General features: G+C 40.1%; 1 protein-coding gene across 9 annotated transcripts in view; it reads right to left on the bottom strand.

The window, feature by feature from the left end:
• TBXAS1 (thromboxane A synthase 1) overlaps nt 1–24,187 on the bottom strand; it is a 239,321-nt gene that overhangs the window by 94,940 nt on the left and 120,194 nt on the right. For all 9 annotated transcript variants that reach the window (XM_061444970.1, XM_061444973.1, XM_061444964.1 and 6 more), the window contains one exon: nt 4,360–4,476. In XM_061444970.1, the coding sequence (XP_061300954.1) occupies nt 4,360–4,476 (117 nt within the window). The remainder of the gene's footprint in view (nt 1–4,359; nt 4,477–24,187) is intronic.

The raw sequence follows: 24,187 nt of genomic DNA, 5'->3' as shown, positions 1-24,187 counted from the left end.
AAAACCAGGAAAAGAGCAGACTGCCAGGATGATGTTTGTGAAACAATTTGTTTCCATCACCTCACAGTGGGGTCCTGCTATTCATGGGCACAACTTACCAAAACGAGCAACTCAGTCACACAGACTTGTGGCTCAAGGACATGCACACTTCATGTATCAGCTTTTACGTTATTGTTTTGCTTTGCCTCAGCTGAGCACACTTGCTTTGCTAAGTAACAATAGCAATTTCCAGAGACTCTTCCAAAATGCCTCTGACCAGTGTGCACAAGCATAGTAAGAGCAAATCAAGGAATCCTCAATGATTGGACTGTCAGATTTTATGTCCTAGTGGGACCTGGAAGATCTGCATGCCTGAGAGTGACACTGGAGGATTCTCCCACACTGTTCTGCCATGTTATCACAAGTTCTGCTTTGTTTCTCCTTGTTTGAAAGAAAATGCCTCACATAAACTCCACAGGTTATTTAGAACAATGCCACATTATGGTGCGCTCTCTTCTTTAATTTTTGTGTTCTGTTTTGTTTTAATGGTTGGTTAATGGAGGAGAGGTCTCCAAGCATACTGATAGGAGATGACAAGACTACTGCAGCACCATCAGAATAAATGAAAATCAATAGGTTTTCTGCTGGTGTTGGCTGTAAAAGAGAGCAAAGCTATTTATCAAGTCTGACAAAGGATCCAGAACTGCAGGATCATCACAGGCACCACAGCAAAAAGAAGAGGAAAAAATATAAGAAATACTGAATAGGGAATCAAGTTTGGTACAGCAAGATCTCTAACACATAAACTCGTTGCAATACATAATAGCTGAGGAGAGCATGACAGGAACATCAGGAGGTACAACTTTTACTTAAGGTCCTCCAGGTATTTTACTTCACCAATTTCTTATGAATTACATCTTAGATCAATTTTCAGTAGTTGATATTATTCCCATTTAACAGATGAAAATTGTTTCATTTACAGAGATTTTAAATAGTTTCTGCCAGATCATGTATGGGCAGTCAATGGCAGAGCTGGAAGTGAAACTTCTTGGATCTCCTGCCTCCGATCTCCCACTACTCATTTTTAGAGCCCACATAGCAATGGCTTTATGAGGTCCACTCAAGGGTCTTACAGAAAAGAGCTTATAATCAGATTTGCTACCAACTCCAATGGCATCTCACATGGGATGCTACCAAATCTTACTGCAGGATCAAGCTTAGAAGTCTAATGATTTACACTCTGCTAACCACTATAACATTTGATTTTAATGTTACCTGAAGCCAAACCTTCCTTCAGTTGGACTGGACTGCTTTACTAATCTTTACACACTCATTAGAAAAAGGAAATTAAAAAGGGAGAACACACAATGTACAGAAATCTATAAAAGTAACAGTGAAACAGTACGCAGCTTTTAAAGAGAAACTGAAGAGACAAAGAGAACTGAAGACGCCAGAAAATCCTGAAAAACATTAGGAAAGCAACTCTCTGCATACACACAGCAATCACTACACTGGCTACCCAACAGCTCTATAACCTCCAGTTTCAGTTATCTACTCATAAGTTTGCAAACTTCAAAATTTCTGGGATCAACTTTTCCTCATTTGGTGGCTGGCTGTTGGAGATTTTTGTCAAACTAAGAGGAAATTCCTCAAGCTTAGTGAACTTCTCAGTGACACTACACCACTTCCATAGAGCAGCAAGGGCAAAGTACACCTCTCCCCAGCCACGGCAGCTAGATGAGGCTACAGGGTACTGCAGGTCAAACCTTAACAACATACATTAGGTCTGTCTTGGGTTTTGTATTATAGCAGCCAGGCCAAAGTGTGGATGACTGGCTTCTTCTTGCTGATGCTGAAGCTGTCCTTCGGCCAACTAGTAGATTGCGTTCCTGAAATGGAGATATCAGGAACCTACACTCCCTCTGTGCATCTTTTATCTGAAGTGACTAATATGGGGAACACAAGGAGTTGTTAACATTTATTGCTCTGTCACAGGGTAATAGCTCCCAGTTTTCTCAGAGCATCCAGGCAGAAAAGTCTATGTCTGGAGCGACAATAAGGACTGCAATGCCAAGGGAAACCACTCTCTGAAGCCATCTGGGAGGTCTGCAGTCTTTCCAGCATCACTGAGGAGTTTGCATAGGGAAGGCAGACATCCAGACTGAACAAAGAGGAAGACTTTGGTGGGAGGTTTCATCAGAGCTCCGATCTTCATAGCAAAAAAATCAATGTCTTGGGAAAGAAAGGAGGAATGTATTTAGCAGTATTTATAAATATACATAAAACAACATACCCAGGTCATTATGAAATGATTCATACCAAAACTAGCTTATTTGTAATTCCTCTGAGGCAGAGAGGAAGAGTTTATTATAAACAGGATGTCTTCTACATAATTCAGAATACTCTCTAGTACTGCCAATACTAGAACATAGTATATGCTGCTGTAGAGGCTCCGAGAGAGTACTAAATAGGGGAGAGTTAAAAGTGAGATCATAATTAATGAACATTGATTTCCTTTGAGAAGTGTTGGTATGGCTTCTAAATTAAGCAACAGCAAGAGAAGCACATAAGAAGGACTTAAGTTACATTAAGTTCAAATCCCAGGACTGCTGATGTATTTGGGTAGAAAATGAAATGCAAGTCTGGGGAGTGCACCCATTAAAAAGAGGTTCCTAAGCTCACGTGGGCTTTTTGTAAGTGTCCCTCTCTGTAGGGGTGGACAGTCTTCTGGTGAAGACACCGATCAGAAGAACAAAGTTAGGCCTTTCAGAGAGAGATTCCCCACTCATTTTCCAACTTCCTGTAGGCTGGGAGAAGAAAGTGACCATGTCCAGGTCACCCTGGCACAATCACACCCCTTCCACAGAGTTTGGAAGAGGCAGAACAGGGAAAGCTGAGTATCAGGCTAAAAACAAAGATCTAAATTTTTGCATATGGGACAGCTACTGGACACTACCCAGCCTTCCATTTTACCTCCTACCACTACTCCTGTGTGCAGCTCCACCACCAAGCAGCGTAAAGTGAGCACCGTGACTTCTTCTCCCACCCAGGTTTAATTGGTCAAACCCTGCAGACCAGTGCATTCCCACCCCCAAAACATGGTGCTGAGAGCCTCGGTGCTCTCTTCAGTCAAGTTGCCTGGCTGGTGCTGGCAGAGGCTGCTCTCTGCAAACTGAGGGGAGCGCCGCTTTATCTTTTCTTAGTCCACCTGCAAAGAGCCGATGACCTGCAGTAGGGCAGATTAACTTCCTCTAGGAAAAAACTCTCCTCTCCCCACCACACACAAGGAACTAATTGCTTGAATATTTAAACATCCTTGCCTCGCTAAAATTTCATGATGGAGCCAGGGACAGAGCAAATATCGGGGCACATAACCAATGGCATTGTCAGTTGTGATTAATCAGCATCTCTACCAGGCTGGTGCCCAATTAGAATTTACCATAATAAGGAGGTGACAGCCGGTGTTGCTAAGCGACCGCTGTCTATAGAGCTGGGAGAGCCAGACACATTTAGATGTTACTGTGGATTTCGACAGCGGCATGTCAAAACAACACAAGCGTCTGCCCAGTGGAAAATTTTACAGCCCAGGACTGGGCACCGAAGTGACGCATGGTTCCCTTTCAGAATAAGATATATAAATAGGTGGGGTTTTGTTGTGTTTTTGTTTTTTTCTTAATTTTTCCCCTTGAAAGAAGACTTTAACCAGTCAATCATTTATCTGCATTTAATTAAGAGATATCATGTCACTGGAATAGGAACTTGTTACTGGGGAATAGGTTCCCATCCATGGCTAAGTAAATGCTGAGACATTTATAGGAAATTAGCAGTTGGTCAGCATAGAGACATTTATTTTCAGTCAGAAGTATTTATCTGGCAATGACATTTTGTTCCAGTGACTTATTTTATTATATAAAAGGATTAAAGAGCGGGGGGGGGGGGGGGAAGATGGAGAAATGAAAACAGACTGACAGCAATTCCTGAATTCCTGTGTTAACGTGAGAGCTGCTGACTCTGCAGATCACAAAAAGCTACGCTCCAACTAGGAGCAATAACCTATCCCATACTTTAGCTTACTCCTAGCAGGGCAGGGAAGAGGAAGGTATAAGGGTCCTTTTTGAGTTTGCCATGCTTTCATGGGAAAACTAGTTTATATAAAGACATAGAATCAAATCAGATGATCTATTCTGATTTTCACCAGTCTGTGACATGGATCACACTGCACGTATACTCCATTCCATGTGCTCTTCATGTCTAAATAAATTGGTACAAAATAAGCAGGTTTTACCTATCCTTAATATGGACCCATATAAAGTATATGCCTGCACAGAAGAAAATTATTATGTCTTACAATTTATGAAAGCAGCATGGTCTACACCTTACCTCTTTCAGTTTGGTATCGCTGAAGGCCGGGGTCAGGAGGCTCCGCACATACTTCCATCTGTCATCACGAAGACAAAGGATGCTGTCAAGCATTGGCTTGGAAATCAAATTTGGCTTCTAAGTCAAAAGAAAACATGATTCAGTTTAACACAAATGCAACTAGTGCTACTCAAGACTTTGGAGGCTGGAAAGATTGGCCATGAATGGCGTTGCACTGCTGTCCCATGACAAGAAAAGTTCAAATCAATCTCAAGCACCAAACTAAACATGGATGAGGCTGAAGAATATTTCCCTTTTGCTGCATGCATTTCCTCTTGGGCTTGTAAAAGCCCTGGGCCAGTCCAGTAACTCCTTGCTTTGACTGTTCTGGTTCTGCCATCCCTAGTGTTCTCCTGTGACTGCCAGTTCTCCTTTGCTGAACCCTGGCTTCTTTCCTCCCTTTCTAAGGTGACTAGCAAGAGGACCTGTCAACACTCCCTCCCTGTATGACATGAGTGCCAACGCACCACACATGGGTGTCGGTGGGGGGACACGATTTCTGGTGACAGCTGGTATGTCAAACTGTTACATGCATTTTAAAAGTCTTCAGAAAATATGCTGATTAGAAAGCAAGTCCCAGGCCTTAATCCATCTATAAAGAACATTCTCACTAAGAAGTTGTGGCCTGGGACCCTTGTAACTTCAGTAGTCAGTCAAACATAGTAATTTAAAGTACCGCCCCACGGAGCTCTGTACTAAGATGACTGCTATGGATTTGCTAAATTTTAATCCATTGAACCCCCCTGCCCCCCAAGAAATCCTATCCAGAAAAAAGTAATACCAAGAAGTAAAAGGATAAAAAAGATGGAAGGGAAAGCATGTCAGAAAACAATGCAGTTATTCCCGGAAGAGGCATCAGAAGTTGTCCAGCCCCACAGCAGAATCTACCACAATATATAATATTTCCAGAGGATGTTTCCCAATTGCTCTTGAAGACCTCCAACAATGGAAATTCATTAACCTCCCCAGGTAAACTCTTCCAGTGCTGGACTACTCTTTCCATAGTAGCACCATTTCTCTTGCTGGAACTTATGGTCTTTAGTCTTCGTGCTATCACAGGCACAGAAAATGGGTCATTCTCTCCTTCTTTCCAGCAGCCCATACGTACAGAAGGATATAACTACTAATTATATTGCTGCCATCTGCCCCAGATAACACCAATTTACTCGATATTTACTTATCAGTTATATTACCTGGACTGGTTGTTCAGCTTTGCTGCCATCCCTCTGCATAATTTTGTTGATTTACATTTTTCTCAAAGTACAGTCCCTGTGACTTGACATGGAACTCCAAGCACAGATGAATCTTTTTTTCATGGGTTCCACAGACTATATTTGTTTCTATTCACCCTGGAATATGCATACCACAGCATGACGATGTCAACTCGTATTGGCTTGTGGCTCCCTGCAAGTCACAGTCTTCTTTTCTGAATAATTACTCCCATGGAAGTTATTCCCCAGCCTCTATCATTAAAGTTGGTTACTCCTAAGAGTCATATATAGAACATATCACTGTTGAACTGTGACCATTCTTTTTATGATTACTTCTCCAACTAATTAAGATCATTTTCAGTTGTGGCCCTTTCTTTCATAGCTTCATTCATCCTTAACAACTTAGTGCCTTCTGCATGAATGGTTATCACACTCGTCTAACCCAATAACAAAAGTACATAACAGCACTTGCAAAGAAGTCACCTCTGGGATCCTCCCCGCTCATGCTTGCCTTCCACAGTGGACTGTTCCCAAGCACTTTCCAAGTCATCTTCAGTCAATATTTCAGGTATCCTCCAGACAAACCACCCTCAAATTGGTGGGTGGAGGTTGGAAGGTATACACTTCTGTAGATATCAAGCTGTACAGAGGCATTCATTTGCACATGTGAGATCTTCTAGCACCCAGGCCCCTGCCTACTTGCCCACAGTAGCAGTGGCAGCATGGTTCCCCATGTTATCAGTAGCAACAGTATACACTTCACTGGGAAAGACCCAAACAAACCAAAGACACTATGGCCTCCCCAATGCCATCTGTTGATCTCTTTCACCCTCTAACATTTTCTTTCAGTCTTTGTTTCATTACTAACGTACAAGAAAATTGAGTCCTTAGCACCTGTTACACACCTGGATACTTCAATCCTTTAATCTCATTTTGTGCCTCGAGATGTGTGCTTTTATCGTCCCTACATGCTTTTTTTTTTTTTACCCTTGCTCTTGGAAATCTGACCTACTTCCCACTCTGTAAAAAACATTCTCTTCAGGGGCTATGAAGAGCTGACAGCTTAGCTACACTGGTCTTCTACTTCACTTCCTTAACTTTCCTCCTTATTGGAAGTTTGCACTTAATATCTTTTCTCTAAGGAGCTGCCAGCTCTCCTTAACACCTTTTTCCTTTACACTTGCCAGAATCTCACCACACTGCATAAGCTTGTAAAATGCAAAAGCCTATTTTATACTGCAAACAGGCTAATGGGATAGTTTTACTTCTCAGCAACACCACCCAGCGCAGTAAATGAATGTCACTCAGTTGACACTACAGACCAGTTTTGAGCAAAGATGAGCTGTTTTCAAGTAGAAGAGTGCATATCAGCATATTATGCTGGAGGAAGAGACTGACTCAGGTACTCTGATCGGGTGACTATAGCAAGATAGAATATGGGCACATTTTAAAGTTAGACTTAGACTGCCCCATTTCATGCAATAACAGGGAAAACTTGGGACATGCTGTCAAAGCTGAAGTGGTTTGGACTGCTTTCTCTGAGTACCCTTTTTAAATAAATGATCAGTTTTCTAACTTCTCAGCATGTATCTGTTCTGAGAATCAGAAGTGCAGCTATAGAGGTCATCAGTCACTGAAGCACTGCTTCATTTGTTAGATACTCAAACACATAGTAGAATCAGAAGAAAGAGGCTCTGGACAACCGGAAATGAGGATCATCCTTGAAAAAAGTACTGTTTCCTAGCCTCTGCTCCACAGTTCTTATGTGCTGGTAGGGAATCCCTTTGCACTAAATCTTGAGCTGGTCACCAAGTAAGTATTCCTTACATCTTTGGTCTTCTGTTTCAAGCACTGAGGCCCAGATTGCAGAGGTCCTGAGAGCTAATGCCACTGAAATCGACAAGAGGGGAAGGTGCCTTGATCACACAGAATGAATTATTCCAAGAAACTGGGTCACTGAATGGGGTCCACAAATTAGCAAATGTTCTCAGAACTGTGCTTCAACCACCAGCCTTCACTCCCGATTTATAACGTGGAGATATAACATCACCTCCTTAGAACTGCTAACGATACATTACCATTTCTGAGGCCCTCAGAAAATACAGAGAAAGAACAGAATCATATTTCCCCACAAAGAAATGACTGATTTTGTCTTCCAAGAAAAGTTTGAATAGCGTGCAGAAAAGATAAAAAGGAAAAAATTATAGAGCAACACTTGCAAAAATATTCTGTATCCATTCCTAAATTGAAGGCTGCCCAATCTGTGCACTCTATAAGATAAATCTCCTCTGGAAGACAAGACTCCACTTAGATAATAATAGATGTGATATAAATCTGACTGCATTTGCCTTGAAAGCAAAATCCCTTCCTAAAACCAAACATTCACCCTAAAAAATGCTCCTAATTGCATAAAGACATATAGCAAAAAGGTATATATTCACAGAGAGGGGCCCAGTTACGGAACAAAAAGTCCATTAACTCTAATGGTATAACTACAATGCTAACCATAGCATTGCCTTTTTAACACTCTACCATATATCCCTTAACATATTTTGTGATGTCTACTGTTATATCCATATAAATGCTGTGAGGAAGGAAAGACAATTTTGGCCATAAATTATTTTACTCTGTCTCTTTAAGCTGGAAACAAAAAACTATGTTTGTGTTTATTGGAATAGCTTCAGCTTGACTGACAGTGTATAGCAGATTTCATTTATCAGGTTTTCCTTATCATTTCTGCAAACACTTTCCTCCTAATTGCATAACCTATGTTACAGGTTCATAGAGCAGGAATGAAAATGGATTTGGTATGAGAATGAGCCTGAAGTGTCTTAGTGAAAGATGAAGTGTCACCTCTCTCTGAATGGACAAAGTACTAGCTGTGCCTGAGAATTATTTAGCCTATAAAAATCACTAAAAAAATTACCATGGGAGACGGCTTTAATATTTTCAGGGGTGGGATTTTGTTTTTTAGGTGGGGAAGGAGGTTGCTTTTAAGTCAAATGCAATCAGATTCATATTCCATCTAACATTACCTAAATACTTGACAATTGCTCTGTGCTTCCTTCTCCTGCGTAATCAACCATTTCTGACCACGGTACAGTAATGCTGCATGAAAACTACTGGCAGCATGGCAATCTGCTGCAGCATACCTGCAAGTGCTACTGAGTTCCCACAACCAGAGACAAGCCATCAGAAACAACAAATAAAATTGGAGGAATTTGCTTCCAAACACATCCTTTAGAACACCAGTGCATTTAAAACAGAAAACAAAATAATGTTTGCAAATGAGCAGCATCTTTGAACTTGACGCAAGAATCACCTCCTTTTCAAGCTGCTCCTTAAGCTGATCCTTCAGACACAGTTATCAGCTTGCTTGTTCCTGAGTCAGTTTTGCTCTCTGTGTATTACTGAGTAATTCAGGGAAGTGACTCCTCTGGATCTGAGGCCAAGTGGTACAGAACACCTCCTGAGGTTACATCACTTTCCCAAAGAGAATGGCCATATCCAAACTCTTTGTGGTACATGTGCACCTCCTGAACTGTGCCCAGACCATGCCTGAGGGATCAATAAAGGCAAAACCATGCTAAGAAGCATATCAATATGGACATCTGTAGGATGTACTCATGCACTAATATCCTGTCCCTGGGTTGGAACAAGATGACCTTTAAGGTCTCTTCCAACCCAAACCGTTCTCTGGTAACTGTAGCTTTGTGGGATTCACAAGTCATTTGCTCCTTTTATGAGTTTGTCACTAGCAGGCTAGGCTGAACTTCTGTCAGTCAGCAGTCACTGCCTGGAGCAGGAGGAAGGGTAGCAGCAACAGGATGCTACCTCAGAAAACTTCTCTTCTTCCTTTGGTAAGAAAATGAGATGAAGGTTTGCAACCAGCAGAATAAATTAACTCTTAAAATATCCTGCATAGGTGAATCTTCAAAGAACCCAAAGGGCACCTCTAAGACCTTTAGAAACCTACTACCTCTGAAACCTACAATATAAACCATTCACCTCCATAGAACTAGCTGCTAATCTACTCCACATGCTTTGACAACACAGCAAGAAAGGAAACTCTATAAAACAGGATTCCATAAATTTTGTTATCTTAAACTTAGTCTTAATCATGACCTAGTGCTAACAAAACCAATCAAAAGAGATTTACTTCTGCTGGAGCCAACCCTCAGCACTGAAAGCCTGGCGAGATCCAAACAAGAAACTAGGCTCTAGAGCACCCAAATTCCAAATCCTAATAGTAACTCCAAAACTTTCTGGCATTACTAATACCCAGCAAACAGCATTTGCCTTCATGGAAGTCCATAGCTTTCTTCTAGCCCTGCAGGCTTTGCAGGATCCAGCTTTAACTGCAATCCTATACCCATGCTCCCCTGAACTCTTGCCCTAGTGTTCACCCTACAACCCATGTTAATGTGCATCATTCACTCCTCTCACCTCCTGCCTTTCTTCTGTACCCATGTTCACTGCAGTATCCAGGGTTAAGTCTAGCTCTGGATTCCCTCCATCTCCATCCCTTACCTTCTTTGGGTATATTTTTGGTGTACGTTCCCAATGCAAGGGGTCACCCTTCTCCAAGCCCTTGTGAATGCCATACAGTATCTGTGATAGTTCTAGGGGGAACAAGTCTAGGCTTTCTCTCCCTGTGTGAGCTCCAGAATTGATAAGCAGGCAGCAGCACTGGCACATCAGTGGGTTATTCCATTCATAGCCTTATTTTCCAAGAGAGTTGCTGTCCTTCTCTTGCAAAAAAACACACCTGTGATTAGATATTGCCACTATGCTTAACAAATTGAAGTTTTAAACTGAATTTAATGAAATGAAAGTGAATGAAAAAACAGAGAGAAAGTTTGTATCACGATGACAAGACTCTATCCCTACACCTCAGACAGGAATTATCTGTAAACTCTTTTTACAGGATTGCTTACTCAACCCTACTTGACCGACAGCCATCACCAACAGTTCAGCCAGCAGGTGGAACCAGTAAGCCCATGAATTGCTCTCATGGCATTTCATCTAGCCAGTGTCAGTGGCATGACACTTATAGATCACCATCACGTTTCCTATTAAAAAAAGTTAGAGAAAAAAAGCCCTTGAGCTATCTGAAGGAATACATCTTACTAAACCTGCAGCATGTTGATCATGATCATTTACTAAACCATTAAAAACCTGCAGTAAGTTGGTAATGAAAGTGGGAAGTCAGAAAATGCATCCATATATTAGTTTTAAAAATTCCCTGTTGGTATACTGATACAGTATATTCCTTCAAACTTGCCTGGTGTTTTGGAAGAGGAAACGTCATGCTCAGCTCTTCCTGCATTCACGACATTCAAAGACACATGTATAGTGGCTTCTCTTTGAACCGTGAGAGCACTTTGCTGCATGTTGTTAAAAACAAAACCGAGTTCATTTATATCGTGTAACCTGTAGTTTATTATTATTTCCACCTTGTTTACACAGATGTTGTAGCCCCATCACTTCAAATTTTTTCTCTTCATTATCTATTTCATCAAGATTTTAGTTTCTCCTTGGTCACTAAGATACTTCAAAAGAATGTTACAAGGTAGAATTGGTTTCAGTGATTACAGTAATTGTCTTCCACTCTACTGTGCAGATCAGACTATATAAAAAGGCATCTTCAAGCCCATTCTTTTGTTGTCAAGTCAAGATCTTCAGAAACTGATTAACTGCTACTGTTCATCATTACTCTTTGGAAAAATGGCATAGCCAACACCAGCTTACTAGTAAATACTGGCTTTTTTTCCTCCCTGTGGTGAGCAGCCTGGAAACATCTGTTCTTGTCTTTGCAAGCATTCTCTTAAGTCATGGTTTTGTCAATAGAAACCAAAGCAAGTCACTGCAATGAGGTAAATATAATCATTAATAAAGGCTAAAATAAACACATATGGCCTCCTGCAGTCTGACCCAGACTGATGCAAGTCACACATCATTCCATTTGTTGGTGTAAGCAAGATCAAAATTAAGGGCACACCAGTTTGCATATGGCAGTCAGTTTGCATATTTGGGACCAAACAATCAACACAAAATAGAAAGTATTTACTGTTAATTAATTAGCAGTTTTGGTACTAAATTCAGGTTATACTAGAGAACCTGCACTCTACACGCAATTTCTGCTGTGCTGAGCAGCACTTTTTAAACCCAATGCTTAAATCTACTTTTCAGCTGACGTAACTGGACTTTTTAATATCAGATAAAGTCATAAGACTCTAAGATCTTCTCTGTTTATGTACACCTTTCCTAAATGAAAGTTTTAGGACCAGCAGGTTACTTTTACAGATCGTTGAGATAATTTGGAGAAAAGTAGCCCCAAATAACTTTTGCTACAGATGTTTGTTGTTTTGGTTCTGTTTCACAGATCCTGTGCTTTCAATCACTGGTGTACATAGGAATGGCAGGCAATGCCAGTTAAGAACTCCGACTAGATCTTTCCATTACACAGTAACATCAGCCTCCCACTGCCTGTCCTCTCAGCTGCTGACTCCTGTCATAATCCTGACCCCAAAGTCTTGGATATACCTTTACATACCCCAGAAGAGAATTCACCGCACCTGAGCACAGTTGTCCAAGCTGCTGTGACAGCAATGCAGGAAGTGTCCCACACCTCCCTAAGGCATTGGTACCTCCCTTCTCATGGGAATCAGTATCCAATATGTTCCAAAAGAAAGACAACTACAGTAGTGATCAGGGATTACTCCCTTTCTTTCAACTGAAAAAGGAAAGAAGTCACTTTCATGCTGTCACTGAGAAAACCAAATTCACACATGGGGGGGGGGGGGGGGAAGTTATAATGCCTTCCTGTGGATAAGGATAGCAAGAAAAGTAAAAAAACAGAATAACGAAGAAGCAAAGAACGTCACAGCAGGAGTACAGTCTAGGGGAAGGTACAGGGAGTGATTGTGCTAAACCCCCATCCTGTCCAAGGACTGCATGGAATGTGGAGTTGCTTCAACACATAAGGCTGCAAGCGCAGCTTCCCCAAGAATTACCTATAGGTTTCTAGGTAGGGCCCTTCCCAGAGATATGAGTGCCTTGGAATGATTTCCAGCAGGAAAAAAATACATGGAAGCCTTTCTCCTGGACTCTGTGACTGCGCAGCTCCCCTTGTCACTGGAGACTGTATCGAAGATGCCCAATTCCACCACTTTCTCCTGTGACTCAAAGGAACATATTTGCTGCTGCTCCGTTCTCTTCAGAGCCTGAACCACCAGCCAGTTTCAAAGGTACCAGGGAGATCCATCTTCTCTTGACACTTCATGTTCACAGGTCTTCTAGGTTGGACCCAGAGTAGGTCTCAAAACTGCTAAGTGCTTTGGCACCAAAGTGCTTCTGACCATGCTTAGAAAAAGAATTACAGGTAGCTGATAAATGTTGGTGCTGAAATCACCAGTTCTAAGGCACTCCCAAGCACAACGCATGGCTGAGCAATCTGTATTTTCAAATTAAGCTCCTCAAGTGGGAGTTAGATGCTTAAGACTTTCTGATCACTAGCAGAGGCAAGCTAGCCAGGTGAAGGGGAGGAATAATAAGGGCTTTTGTTTAAAAATATTACTTGTATGCAAAACTTTTATTCGGAGCAGAGTCTATATGAAAAAATAACACTTTTCATGTATTTCAGATTTTATTGACGGGTTTGACCTGATTCACCTAGATGTTGTAATACAGAAATAAAATCATAAACAGGCCAGTCTAACTTAAAATCTCAAAGCACTGAGGAACACTAAAAGTAAACGAGTAAGTAGTAAACTATGACCAAAAGCTAAGGGTCTTGTCAAAGGGATTCTACCAGTCTTACAGCTTACCATGTAACACCTAAAAGCTGTAGCCCAATATCTCATTTCCTGTGTGACAACACCCTGATACAGAAAATATATTTCAAACTGTCATTTATCTAATTTGAAACAGAATATATGGAATCACGGCTCCACATCAATGATCTCCAATACATGCAAAACAACTCAAGGAAAAAATATTTCACCTTTTCTTCCCCCCAATGCTGAAATGAAAATTTGAAAACAACATCAAGTAAAAGTTTGCTTGTGAGGACTCCTCATGGTTTTCAAAATGACAAATGCGTTCAAGATGCTATTTAAACCAAACTGCTGGAAGGAAAGGACTATTAAAAATTTAAAACATGGATGCAGTTTCCAGCTCAGGAAATCAACCATGGACAGTCAGATGTTAGGGAGCTATTCTATAGGAAATAAGACTCTGCAGTTGCACTGTTCTTCTGCTCTAAGCATCTGCTGCTAGAAAGAGACAGAGCACTCTCTGGCCAAGTACGTCTCTTTTTATGTTAGTTTTCCTTTGAAAAGTAGTTCAGAAAGAAAATTCCAGGTCAGCTCTAATGGCAGCATGACAAGCTGTCAACAAATCACATTTGCAATATCCGCTTAACTGAAGAATTTGAATTCCCTGCTTGCTACTTCACAATTGTTTCTAATTACATTAAGTGCATATTTACACATCAGGGAAAAAAACAAACTTTATGTATGAAGATCTCCACATCTATCTGTCAAAACACTAATGCATTTTCCTGATAGTAGTAGCTGCTTTCGTTCTTCATTTATTTGTCCCTCAAGAAGAGCTAGGCTGCAAAACTTTGTAAATAGTTGCATGGTACACTTTCAGGCTTTTATCTTCCAAGGTTTCATATTTGTGGTTATTTGTCTGTTTTCAATCAAGTAACAAAATACGTTCTAATTTATCAAAGAATGTCAAAACATGATTATATGAAGTAGCATTTGTTCATTGGACTCTCACAAATTAATTTGAGCACATCAAGAATTAAATGTTTGCCATAATTTCAACAACAATAAAGTCCTGTTGAGTACAGATATTATTACAGGACTTATCATGAGCTCCCTGGAGCTCGCAATTTCAGTTAAAAAGCCTTACTTCCCAAACAACCTGTAACCAGTCTGTTCCTCACATCGCTCTCGCTTGATTTCTTCAAGGAGAGCAGCTAAAATGCTCCTCTGAGTATCAGCAAGCACCTCTTTCAAAATAAATTAACAGTGTCAGCTACATTTGCCTTCTCAAACATATTAGGCTTGTAATAGCAAGCAGTGTGGATTATGAAGCGTAAAGCACATCACCATATCCTGTCATTTTAAGAGTTCTAGGATAAGATAAAATTTAAAAACAAGCAAAACCCCCACACATTGGAGCCCACAGCCCAGGGCTCACCAATATCTTTCTTGCAAAACATACCTCCTTCAGGCAACACAGCATTTGGGGGCCTGTTTCACCATGCCATTGCCTCAATTTTACTGCTCTGGCACTATGACACGAAACTAGAGGAACAGGTCAGATATCCTTTCTGCTGCCTGAAAAGTCAGCACTAGCATTTCAAGTGTAGACAAGCTGGAAGCTCAGCAAATGCACACTAGGACAGAATGTTATTTAGATAGTTTTTATTGAGCGCCCAGGGAAGGAGCATGTGCCACCTGTGAGAATCAAACACATGCAACCTTTCACTGAGTTATTAACCCCACAATAACCAGGCACATACAGAAAGGCAATGGGGGTCTCCAGTGGAGGCTGCCATAGTCCTGCCTCCTGGGACTTCCCACATGAAGGAGAAAAGAGGCCTCACTCTCTAGAAGCCCATGCATCACTGAAATTGCCATCACCTTAACTGCACACACCTAGCCTTTCTCCAACGATCAGTATCTGCACTTTGAAGCCCAGTTTTACTGGTGGGTCGGAGAGTGGGAAAGGAAGGGGTTGCCATTTCCAACCACCAGTGCTGGCCAGTGCAGCACAAGCTCCCACATCACAAAACTCATTTTGGATCTCCACAGCTGCTTCTTCCACATCTGAGGTCCATCCTGAATCCGCACCCTGAAACCCCCCCCCCCCCCCCCAGCATCCAACAGCCTGAAAAATAAAAGGGATCTTGAAACTGAAGAAAATAGCCCCCTGTAACATGGCTAAAACCCTGCTGAAATTTTTACTTAGAATAAATCCTATCCCCGGGTCCATCCTAAATTCTTACAGCCAAAACTGACTGTGCACAGCCAGTACATAAAAGCTATCTTGAGTGCTGAGGGAACAGCTGAAAAAAGTGAGGAAATAAGAGCTGTTCCACTTGACCACTGAGGAGAGAAAAACCAAGTCTGCGCCATCCAGCAGCTGGGGCATCCTGAGAATATCTAATCTGACATGGTGAAACACCAATTAGGGAGAGGAAGCTCCCTCTAAAAACTCAAACGAAACATTAAACAAACTAAAACCAGAGCTGGTTAGAGAAAGTTAAATGAAGCCACATAGTTGAGAGGAACTGGAAATACTGCAAAACTGACTAATTCTTTTTTTTTTTTTTTTCCCAGGCTTTCTGGAGGAAAAAATAGAGAAAAGCTCCGATAAAATATTGTGTTATATATGTTTTTGGAACAAAATAACTTTGCTTTGCAAATTGAAACAACTTTGACTTACATTAGAAGCTGCAACTCAAGACAAAATATACTAATCAACTTTAAATTATTATTTCAGTTTTTGACTTTTCAAAATTAGCCACAGCATGAAGCCTTTATCTCCCACACGTTTCCTAATCAAATCTCAGAAAAGATGAAGGGCCATATAAATTATATGCTTTTTAAATTCTTGATGCTGGCAATGTAGCATGGCATATATTCCAGTCAATTATGATTATTTCAGGAGAAAATTAAGAGAGAAAAATCAAACAAAATCATATTGAAAGGTTTGAAAATCTTAGACTGAGTACAGCCTTTGTATCCTATGGCATATGCAAAAACGCAATTCCTTAGTTATCCTGTACTATTCCACCATGCCCCAGGATCTCTATTTGATTTTGCAAATGTAACATTATTTTCTTTATTAATGTCCTGAAAGTTTTTAATATTTTATATATGTATTAAAAAAAAAAATCTTTCATGTGAATGAATCAGTCACAAGCTTGGGATCCTCAACCTTCAGACATAAAGCTCACACGAGAACTTGTGGAAGTTAGCAATCTGTAGAGCCCTGTCACCAGAGAGTGATACTAGCAAGTTTCCTTATTCTTTAATAATTTTTGTTGAGTCTTTGTTTACTGAAATTCTTCAGGGGCTTATAAACTTAAGCAGTTTGGTTAGATTTTCAAAGTGGTTTTTATATCCAGTCCTTACACTAGAGGGAAGAAAGCCAAAATCAAATAAAAAGACTGGGTTTATTTTTCCCTACAATGTATGAATAACCCTATCTTTCCCTCAAGCTTCTTCTCCAAAACAGTGAGGCTATTTTGACTGAAAAATTCTGAATGGAAAATATTAATTGAACCAGTTAAAGTCTGATAATCTACTGAAAGGCAAACATTGTCATGAGAGACACTGGGCAACTTCAATTATAGATATCACCATTGCCTCTGCTACAATACAGCTTCCTTGGAACTGATGAAATACCAACATAGTCCTGATGACATTAAAATGTGACTGAAGGTCAACCACTGGTTAAACTGGACTGTTTCTGAGCCATTGTTAAATTATTCCAAATTATTTTAGGAAAGCTGCATAAAAAGTGCAAGAAAGCAGTTTTAGCTTCATCTAAATGCACATACTGAAAATGGAAAAGGAAATGGGGAAGCTGTCCTTTGCAATTGCCTTGAAAAGGGAAAAAAAAAAAAGAGTATCTTGTGTATCTTCAATTTACAATTAATCAGGCAAGGGAGAATAGGGCAAGGCAGCTCTTGTTTTTACTGCTTATTTCCCCAAACCCTTTTCTGCAAGAGCAAGTGTGAAAGGAAAAGAAGAAGAATGGGACATTATTTCAGTAAAGAATGTAACTATTTTAGTTTCTATTGCTTAAGATGAGTCAGAAGAGAGTGGCAGGAGTAAATAATTAACAGTGATCAACAATCCTCTTCTTCTGCTGCAGGATAGCTGTTTCCTGATTCATATATATATATCTATATATATATATATCTCTATATATCTCTATATATCTCTCTCTCTCTCTCTCTATATATATATATATATCTATCTGTTGCTGCTTATGTGTCTGTGCGGCTGAATGGAGCTTCCCCTCGCCATCACCAAGCCTTCAGAAACAGGTGAATCAACATAAAAACAAGCAGTGGCCAAGTGTGCTCAGAGTAGGAAGCACTTGTTACACTGGAGACTTGGGAAAGAGACTTGAATTTTACTCTTCTTTCCTTTAAGTGTGGTGAAGTTAACACTGAAGAAAAGTCAGAAGCACTGGCAAGTGCTCCACAACTTTCCTTGGTCGTGGTCAGAAGCACTACGCACAGTGCATAATACACTACAGCATGTTCCCTTCCTAAGGCTCAGGCCAGCCATCTGCTATCAACTATTTACAACAAATGGTGCCAAGATATGCAGTTGCTATATAAACAAAGAAGACTTTTCACTAGAGACTAAAATGAGACCTACCGATTCATTTTTCACTTGCAATCTGTAAGATTTATGTGTGGAACATACTGCCAGGGTAAGGAGCACACCGTCTCTAAACATCATTTGCCATGGAAGTTTTACTCTTGAAGAATGAACGTTACATAGTGTACCATCACAAGTGAAAAACCAGGGCAGTATAAATTTTACTGGAGTTAATTGCTAGGTAATTTTGTAAAGATTAGAAGAGAACTTTCCAGGCTCTGGTCAGAGAACAACTACAAAACCAGCTGCATCAATTTATGATGCTACTACCCCATCAGCTGTTCACCACCCCGCATCTATTGGAGGTAACCACCATTGAAATGGAGCTGGTGGAGAGCACTTGTGAGCACTCATCATCTGCTTCAGAGCCAAGTCAGCCTGCGTAGTTTTGAAAAAGTCTGCATGGATACATAAACTAAGATGGATTAGCTTCTGAGCTGAACCAGATGAGGAATGCTCACACAATCCATTTTGTAGGCCTTGTGTGGGAATGGCAAGTCCGGCTAAGACATCTTAACAAAAGGTTGTCAGCATTGCGCTAGATAAGAATACTATCTTTATATCAACCATAAATACCCCCACAATCCTTTCATATGTTTAAGTTCAAATATAAACATAACGACAGGTAAATGGATTTAGCTACCTGAATGAATGACTAAAGAGAGAATTATTACCACTAGTTTTGAGATGACAATACTACTTTAATACTACTTTACTACTTTTAAAAGACTTAAAATGAAGAGCAGAAGCTTGCAAGGGTTAGTATAATAATGGCCCTATGTGTCACTAACTTTTACTGAAGAGAAATGGACTTCTCTTGTACACACACAAGTCCCCAGATATAACTCCTATCACATGGAAAACAAAAAGCTCATCAATGATAAAAAGTCACCTGCTTGCATAATCATTAGTAGAAAGAATTCAAAAGTGGTAGTGGGAAACTGATTTGTAACCACTAGAGCCATGGGGATAATCGATGCCCAGATGCAACCTTTGGCACTGGAAGTCACCACAGCAGTGGGTGCTAGCAGCTGGGCAGATAAGCCAGAAGGAAGATTACTGTCACTGTCTGTCTTGCTATTATGCTAGTCTTTTGACTTCTGCTGCTGGCCACTTCTGAAAGAGGACACTCAGCCATGTTACCAGATCTTAGGCACGACATATGAGAACCATTCAAAATACATGTCACATCTGCTCCAATGCTCAGTGCTAAACTTCAAGGCTTCTGGGTAGGCCCATGTAAATCGCTTCTCTGTGCTGTGAAACACCATTTGTACAGACCTGAATGGGCTCCTCTATCATCAGATGTTTCAAAAAGACTTTTTGTTCATGTCCAGGTAAGTTATCTCTGAATCTGTATAAAGACACGAAAACAAAGCCAAGTACTGGGCTCAAGCACGTAAAAAGGCCAACTCCAATGTTGCGATCTGAGCCTGTATCAATTCTGGAACAAGTGACAAACTAATTACTCCTCTCCTAACAAAAGCAAACTGGGAAAGGCAGGAATCAAAAGACATGACATTCTACTAGATGTCAAGAACAGGGAAAAGGGAGAAAACTGTAAACAAAAGAACCAATCTGCTACTGACAAATAACAGTTTCAGAAGTCAGAAATGAGGCACTGTCAAAACCCCATGCTATTAGAGTAAAAGCTTCAGAAAAAATATCCCCACTGCATATGCCCAAAGAAGTAGCACAGGTTGATCTTTCCTTTATAAAACAACAAATCAACAGAAATCAAAGGTCAGGACCAGCAAAACCAGCATGATCTGCATCTCCATTCTACGTGTATCACCTACTTATAACAGTCAGCTACAGGCAGGATTAGATAAGGAAGCAATACTATATTTAAACAGGAAAAATATTTATCAGCTTTCAGATTTCACATTTCATCCAGCAATAAAACATGTTCTATAAATAAGGAACACAGCCCTCAGAGCAGATAGACAGGAAAAGACCGTGTTTGTCTTCAGCCATACAGCTTTAAAAAAAACCAAACAACCAACCTGCTGCAAAACCAGTAAATAAATAGCCAATGTAAGTTTGATGAAAGATTGGCTCAGAAGCCTGCTTTTGGCCTGAATAGAAAGATACGCTTTCATCCTGTTTTGACTATACTCATACATTTACCTAACATAATTGGATGTAGTTAATATTGCAGGAGCCTTCAAGCAGTGCACATTTCCCTCATTAGTGGGTTTAAAGCCTTAATGGTATCTCCTGTGCTGCAGAAAAGCCCAATGTAGGCTTTAAAAGTGATTGGCAAGTTTCAACGGAGAAAAACTGGGGGAAGGGAAGGCAAAACCTAATAAAACTCTGATCTTGTTTTCTTCAGTTGTTTAGAAAAGGAAATCCTGCAGAATGCTAGAATAAAAAAAAAAAAAAAGAAAAAAAAAGGTGAGGATAAACAAGCCAAAAAAGACAATTTCAAAATTGATCTTACAGTAATTCAAACATGTGAAAGAAACAGAGTGGGTAAATACAGGGAATGTCCCTTCCCATATATGCAACACATTAAGACACGTATATTCTTAGTCCTACACGAACTCCTCCTGACATAAACAAGTGCATACACACAGAGGATTGTCAAATCAGCATCTTCCTACACCTGCAGCAAAACCACCTTTTTGTAGTTTCATTATGAAGCAGTTTCCCCCCTAATCTCTATTGAGACTTTAAGTCTCAATAGAGTTGGCAGAGAAGCCTTGCATCTAAGAAACAGAATGTCACAATACACCATTAACTAAGTACATGCAAAGGGTTTAGGGTTTTGTTGTTTGTTTGTTTTGTTTGGGGTTTTTATTGACTAATTTTGACCATTTTCCAGAAACAGAAATTTCACAGGCTGGTTTAGTTTCAAAAGAAGCGTAATTATGTACAGCTGTATTCAGTATTTCTTAACTGCCTTGAACAAGCAGTGAAAGGGAGATTTGCACACATTATCAGCCACTGTCATTAGTGTTGTAAAGTACGTAATCCATCTGGTGTTCTGGTGTCTACCTAGGAGCAGGTATTGAACCAGTGATGGCTGCAGCATAATAGCATAAAGAAAGAGCATTAAAAAAGAGCAAAACAACACAGAAACCCTAGTCCTTTCTCAATACCAGATTGTCCTTGTGTTTGTGTTCCCCCACGGTTTTGCAAACCATTTTTATATGTATAGGCGTGAAGAGTGGAGAATTAAAAATGTAAATTTCATCAACATGCAGTTTTGCAGTCTTCACAGGGAAAGAGGTAGCAGGATACCATGGTGATGGCAGCACTGCAGCCCATTAATAAACCAAAGAAAGACTTAGGGATAGATTCAAATGCTTAGACCCATGCTGAAAAATAACCTACTTCACAATAAATCCGCTAACAGATAAGATGACTGTGCATCTCTGTATCAGCTGTGGTCTCAACCTACTGATTCATTACGTCTTGATGGAGGGCAAGGAAAGAGAAAACTTGTTTTTAAGTCTTTTAGCCTCCTCACTGTCAATTGCATTGGTTTTATATTGCCAAGGTTTATGGCTCATACCACCTGAAAACAGACAATCCATGTCTGCAGAAAGTGGAAAGTTTGTATTTTGTATTCCACCGGTGTGTAACCCATCCATTTGCACCATCACTGTTAGTCCTTCATACGAGAGGGATCAGCTGGCTTTATTTGCTATCTTACCTGGAAACATCACAAATATTAGTGTTTCCTTACTCAATTAGAGATCCATAAATCTTCAGCAAATAAATGCACATGACCTTACCCAGACAACAACATATTAGCCTGTAAAATAGCAGCTTCTCAAGAAATGTGGCTTTCTCCAAGCACAGCTACAGTTTCCCATTGCTGGGAAAATTACGAACTCCTGCAGGAGAGCCCCCTCCAGCCACACCACCAACCTCAAACAACAAACCATCTAAAGAACTGTGCAAAGGACAGCGTCAGCCAACAGTTCCCCTTAACAGAAGATCTTCCCAAGCCAGTCAACCAGACCATCCTCAAACTAATCGGACTTAACTACAGGCAGCATTTTCAGATTGATTGTGTCAGCCATTCTGTGGCACTCCAAACTGTTGTGATTGATATCTTCCTGAACTTTTAGAAGTCTTTACAAGATACTTAAAGAATAGTATGTGTGAGAAGAAACCATGTTCACTCTCTTTACCATGGGAGGCACAGAAAAACAAAGACTCCTGTTCAAGGGATCATCCTCATTCTGCACAGACTTTTAATAAGCATACCTAACTAAATACACACTAATGGCCCACTGAATTAAACGAGGCATAAGAATGTGCATAGAAATAAGTAAATGCTAATATCTTTTTATTATTATTAGAAGTCAGCAGAGGCACATGCCAAACGTTCAAGGTAAACACAACCTTCCCACTTTGCTGGACAGAGATATCACTTTGCTTCCTGTTCTGAATTAGAACTAAAAAATTACAAACTTGAGAGAAGATAATCCTCAAAATACAGTCAACTGAATCTGTTAATATTAACTTAATATTTAGCTAATTAACTTAATATTTAACTAACTACTTAAAGTACTTCAAAATAGAAAGGTACTTAAAAGACAAAAAAAAACCAAACAACACCGCCAAACCAATCCAAACAAAAAGAGCTTTTCAATAAAATATATTCCTTGCCATTTCTTTTAAAAGCAAACAAAAAAAAAAACACTCCCACCACAACGATTTGAATTAACAAATAAACCAAACCCCAAACCCCTTCCCATCAGTTCTGAAGCACTTACATTCACTAATGATAATGTTCAGCTGGAAATTCCCAACACACTCTTTATATTTGTTAAGGTGACAAAGCACTTCCTAAATGATTTGCCCCTGTGAACACAGGAATTCTGTAGCAAAGCCAAAAACTGAAATCAGAGCTCCAAAAGCCCAACCTAGAGCCCTAATCACAAAACCAGACTTCATCTCACTGGGATTCAGAGGATCAGGTGGTTCCCAGAACATAGTGTACTAATATGTCAAGTCTTTCTTTAAGGCTAACTGGAGCCAAAGTCTGATTAATTTTACAGTCAATAGCAGTGATCATCTGACAACATTAGTTTTGTGCTATTAGCTGCAGCATATGGGGAATAAGGGGCAATTTCTTGTGCATACATAAAAAGACATACACAGTCTGAAAGAAATGATCCTCTCAATATTTATTATTTTAATTTTAAAGTGTCTATTGCAAGCATATGCACAGCTACTTTAAAACATTTAAACAAAACTGGATTTAATTGCTTAGAAAAATTAACCAGCAAGCTCTGAAAGCAAAAAGAGGAAAGAAAAAAAATTATCCAGAATTCAAAGCCATTTTACCAGGTAAAGAAGTCCGCAAAACAGTTATATATATAGTGGCCAGGCTAGCAAGGTATCTTAGCATGTCTAGAAGACAGCCATGGAATAAAAGCTGGGGAAAGAAAGCAGAGAGATCATTATGGATTTTGAGCGTAGGAGCTCCTGCTCCAGCATAGCCCAGTGAGAACCATCAGGTCAGAACAAGGACTGCTCTTGCTCTGCTCCCTGGCAGGACTGGCATTGTAAAATCACTCAGGCATTTGGGCTCATTGCTTATACAATAGCACTTACAAATATGCAGTTAAACAATTTAATATTAAACAGTTAAGTGCTGTACAGCCAAATGCATTCCCTGCTAGCATAATTCCCTTTCTATAGTGTTGCTGTAGTACCAGCCAAGATTTCAAACCCACTATGATCTAGCAGCTGTAGAAAACCGGTAGGCAAAAAAGTAAACCTTAACAAATTCACTGCTTGGACACCTTTTCACATATCCTTGTAAGGCACAGAATGATCTTTGGAAGCACTGAATATTCTCAGCTCAATGAGACTAAGCCTTATTGTACATGTGGCAGGATCGACACTTGTTTGAATTTGTCCTACAAAGTCAGGGAGGAAGGGAGGAGAGAACATCACAGCTCTGTATCAAAAAGAACTGGATGTTCAAGGCACAGCCTGCCATCAGGAGTGATGGTTTTGCTGCATCAGGAACTGAAATGTCACCACAGCACATACAAAGAGGCACATTTTGTGCCTTTTACTACTATGTTTCCGTACGATATGGCACAATTGACATCTGCAAGGCTCCAGTGAGGATTGAGAGATTCAGAATCTCCTCAAACCACAAAGAGACCTCAAATCAGTATGAGT

Source organism: Pezoporus flaviventris, unplaced genomic scaffold (assembly GCF_033815535.1).
Source record: "Pezoporus flaviventris isolate CSIRO_AGI_PZ_B2104156 unplaced genomic scaffold, CSIRO_AGI_Pfla_v1 ptg000002l, whole genome shotgun sequence".
Taxonomy (NCBI): domain Eukaryota; kingdom Metazoa; phylum Chordata; class Aves; order Psittaciformes; family Psittacidae; genus Pezoporus; species Pezoporus flaviventris.
This window is presented reverse-complemented; position numbering and strand designations above follow the sequence as displayed.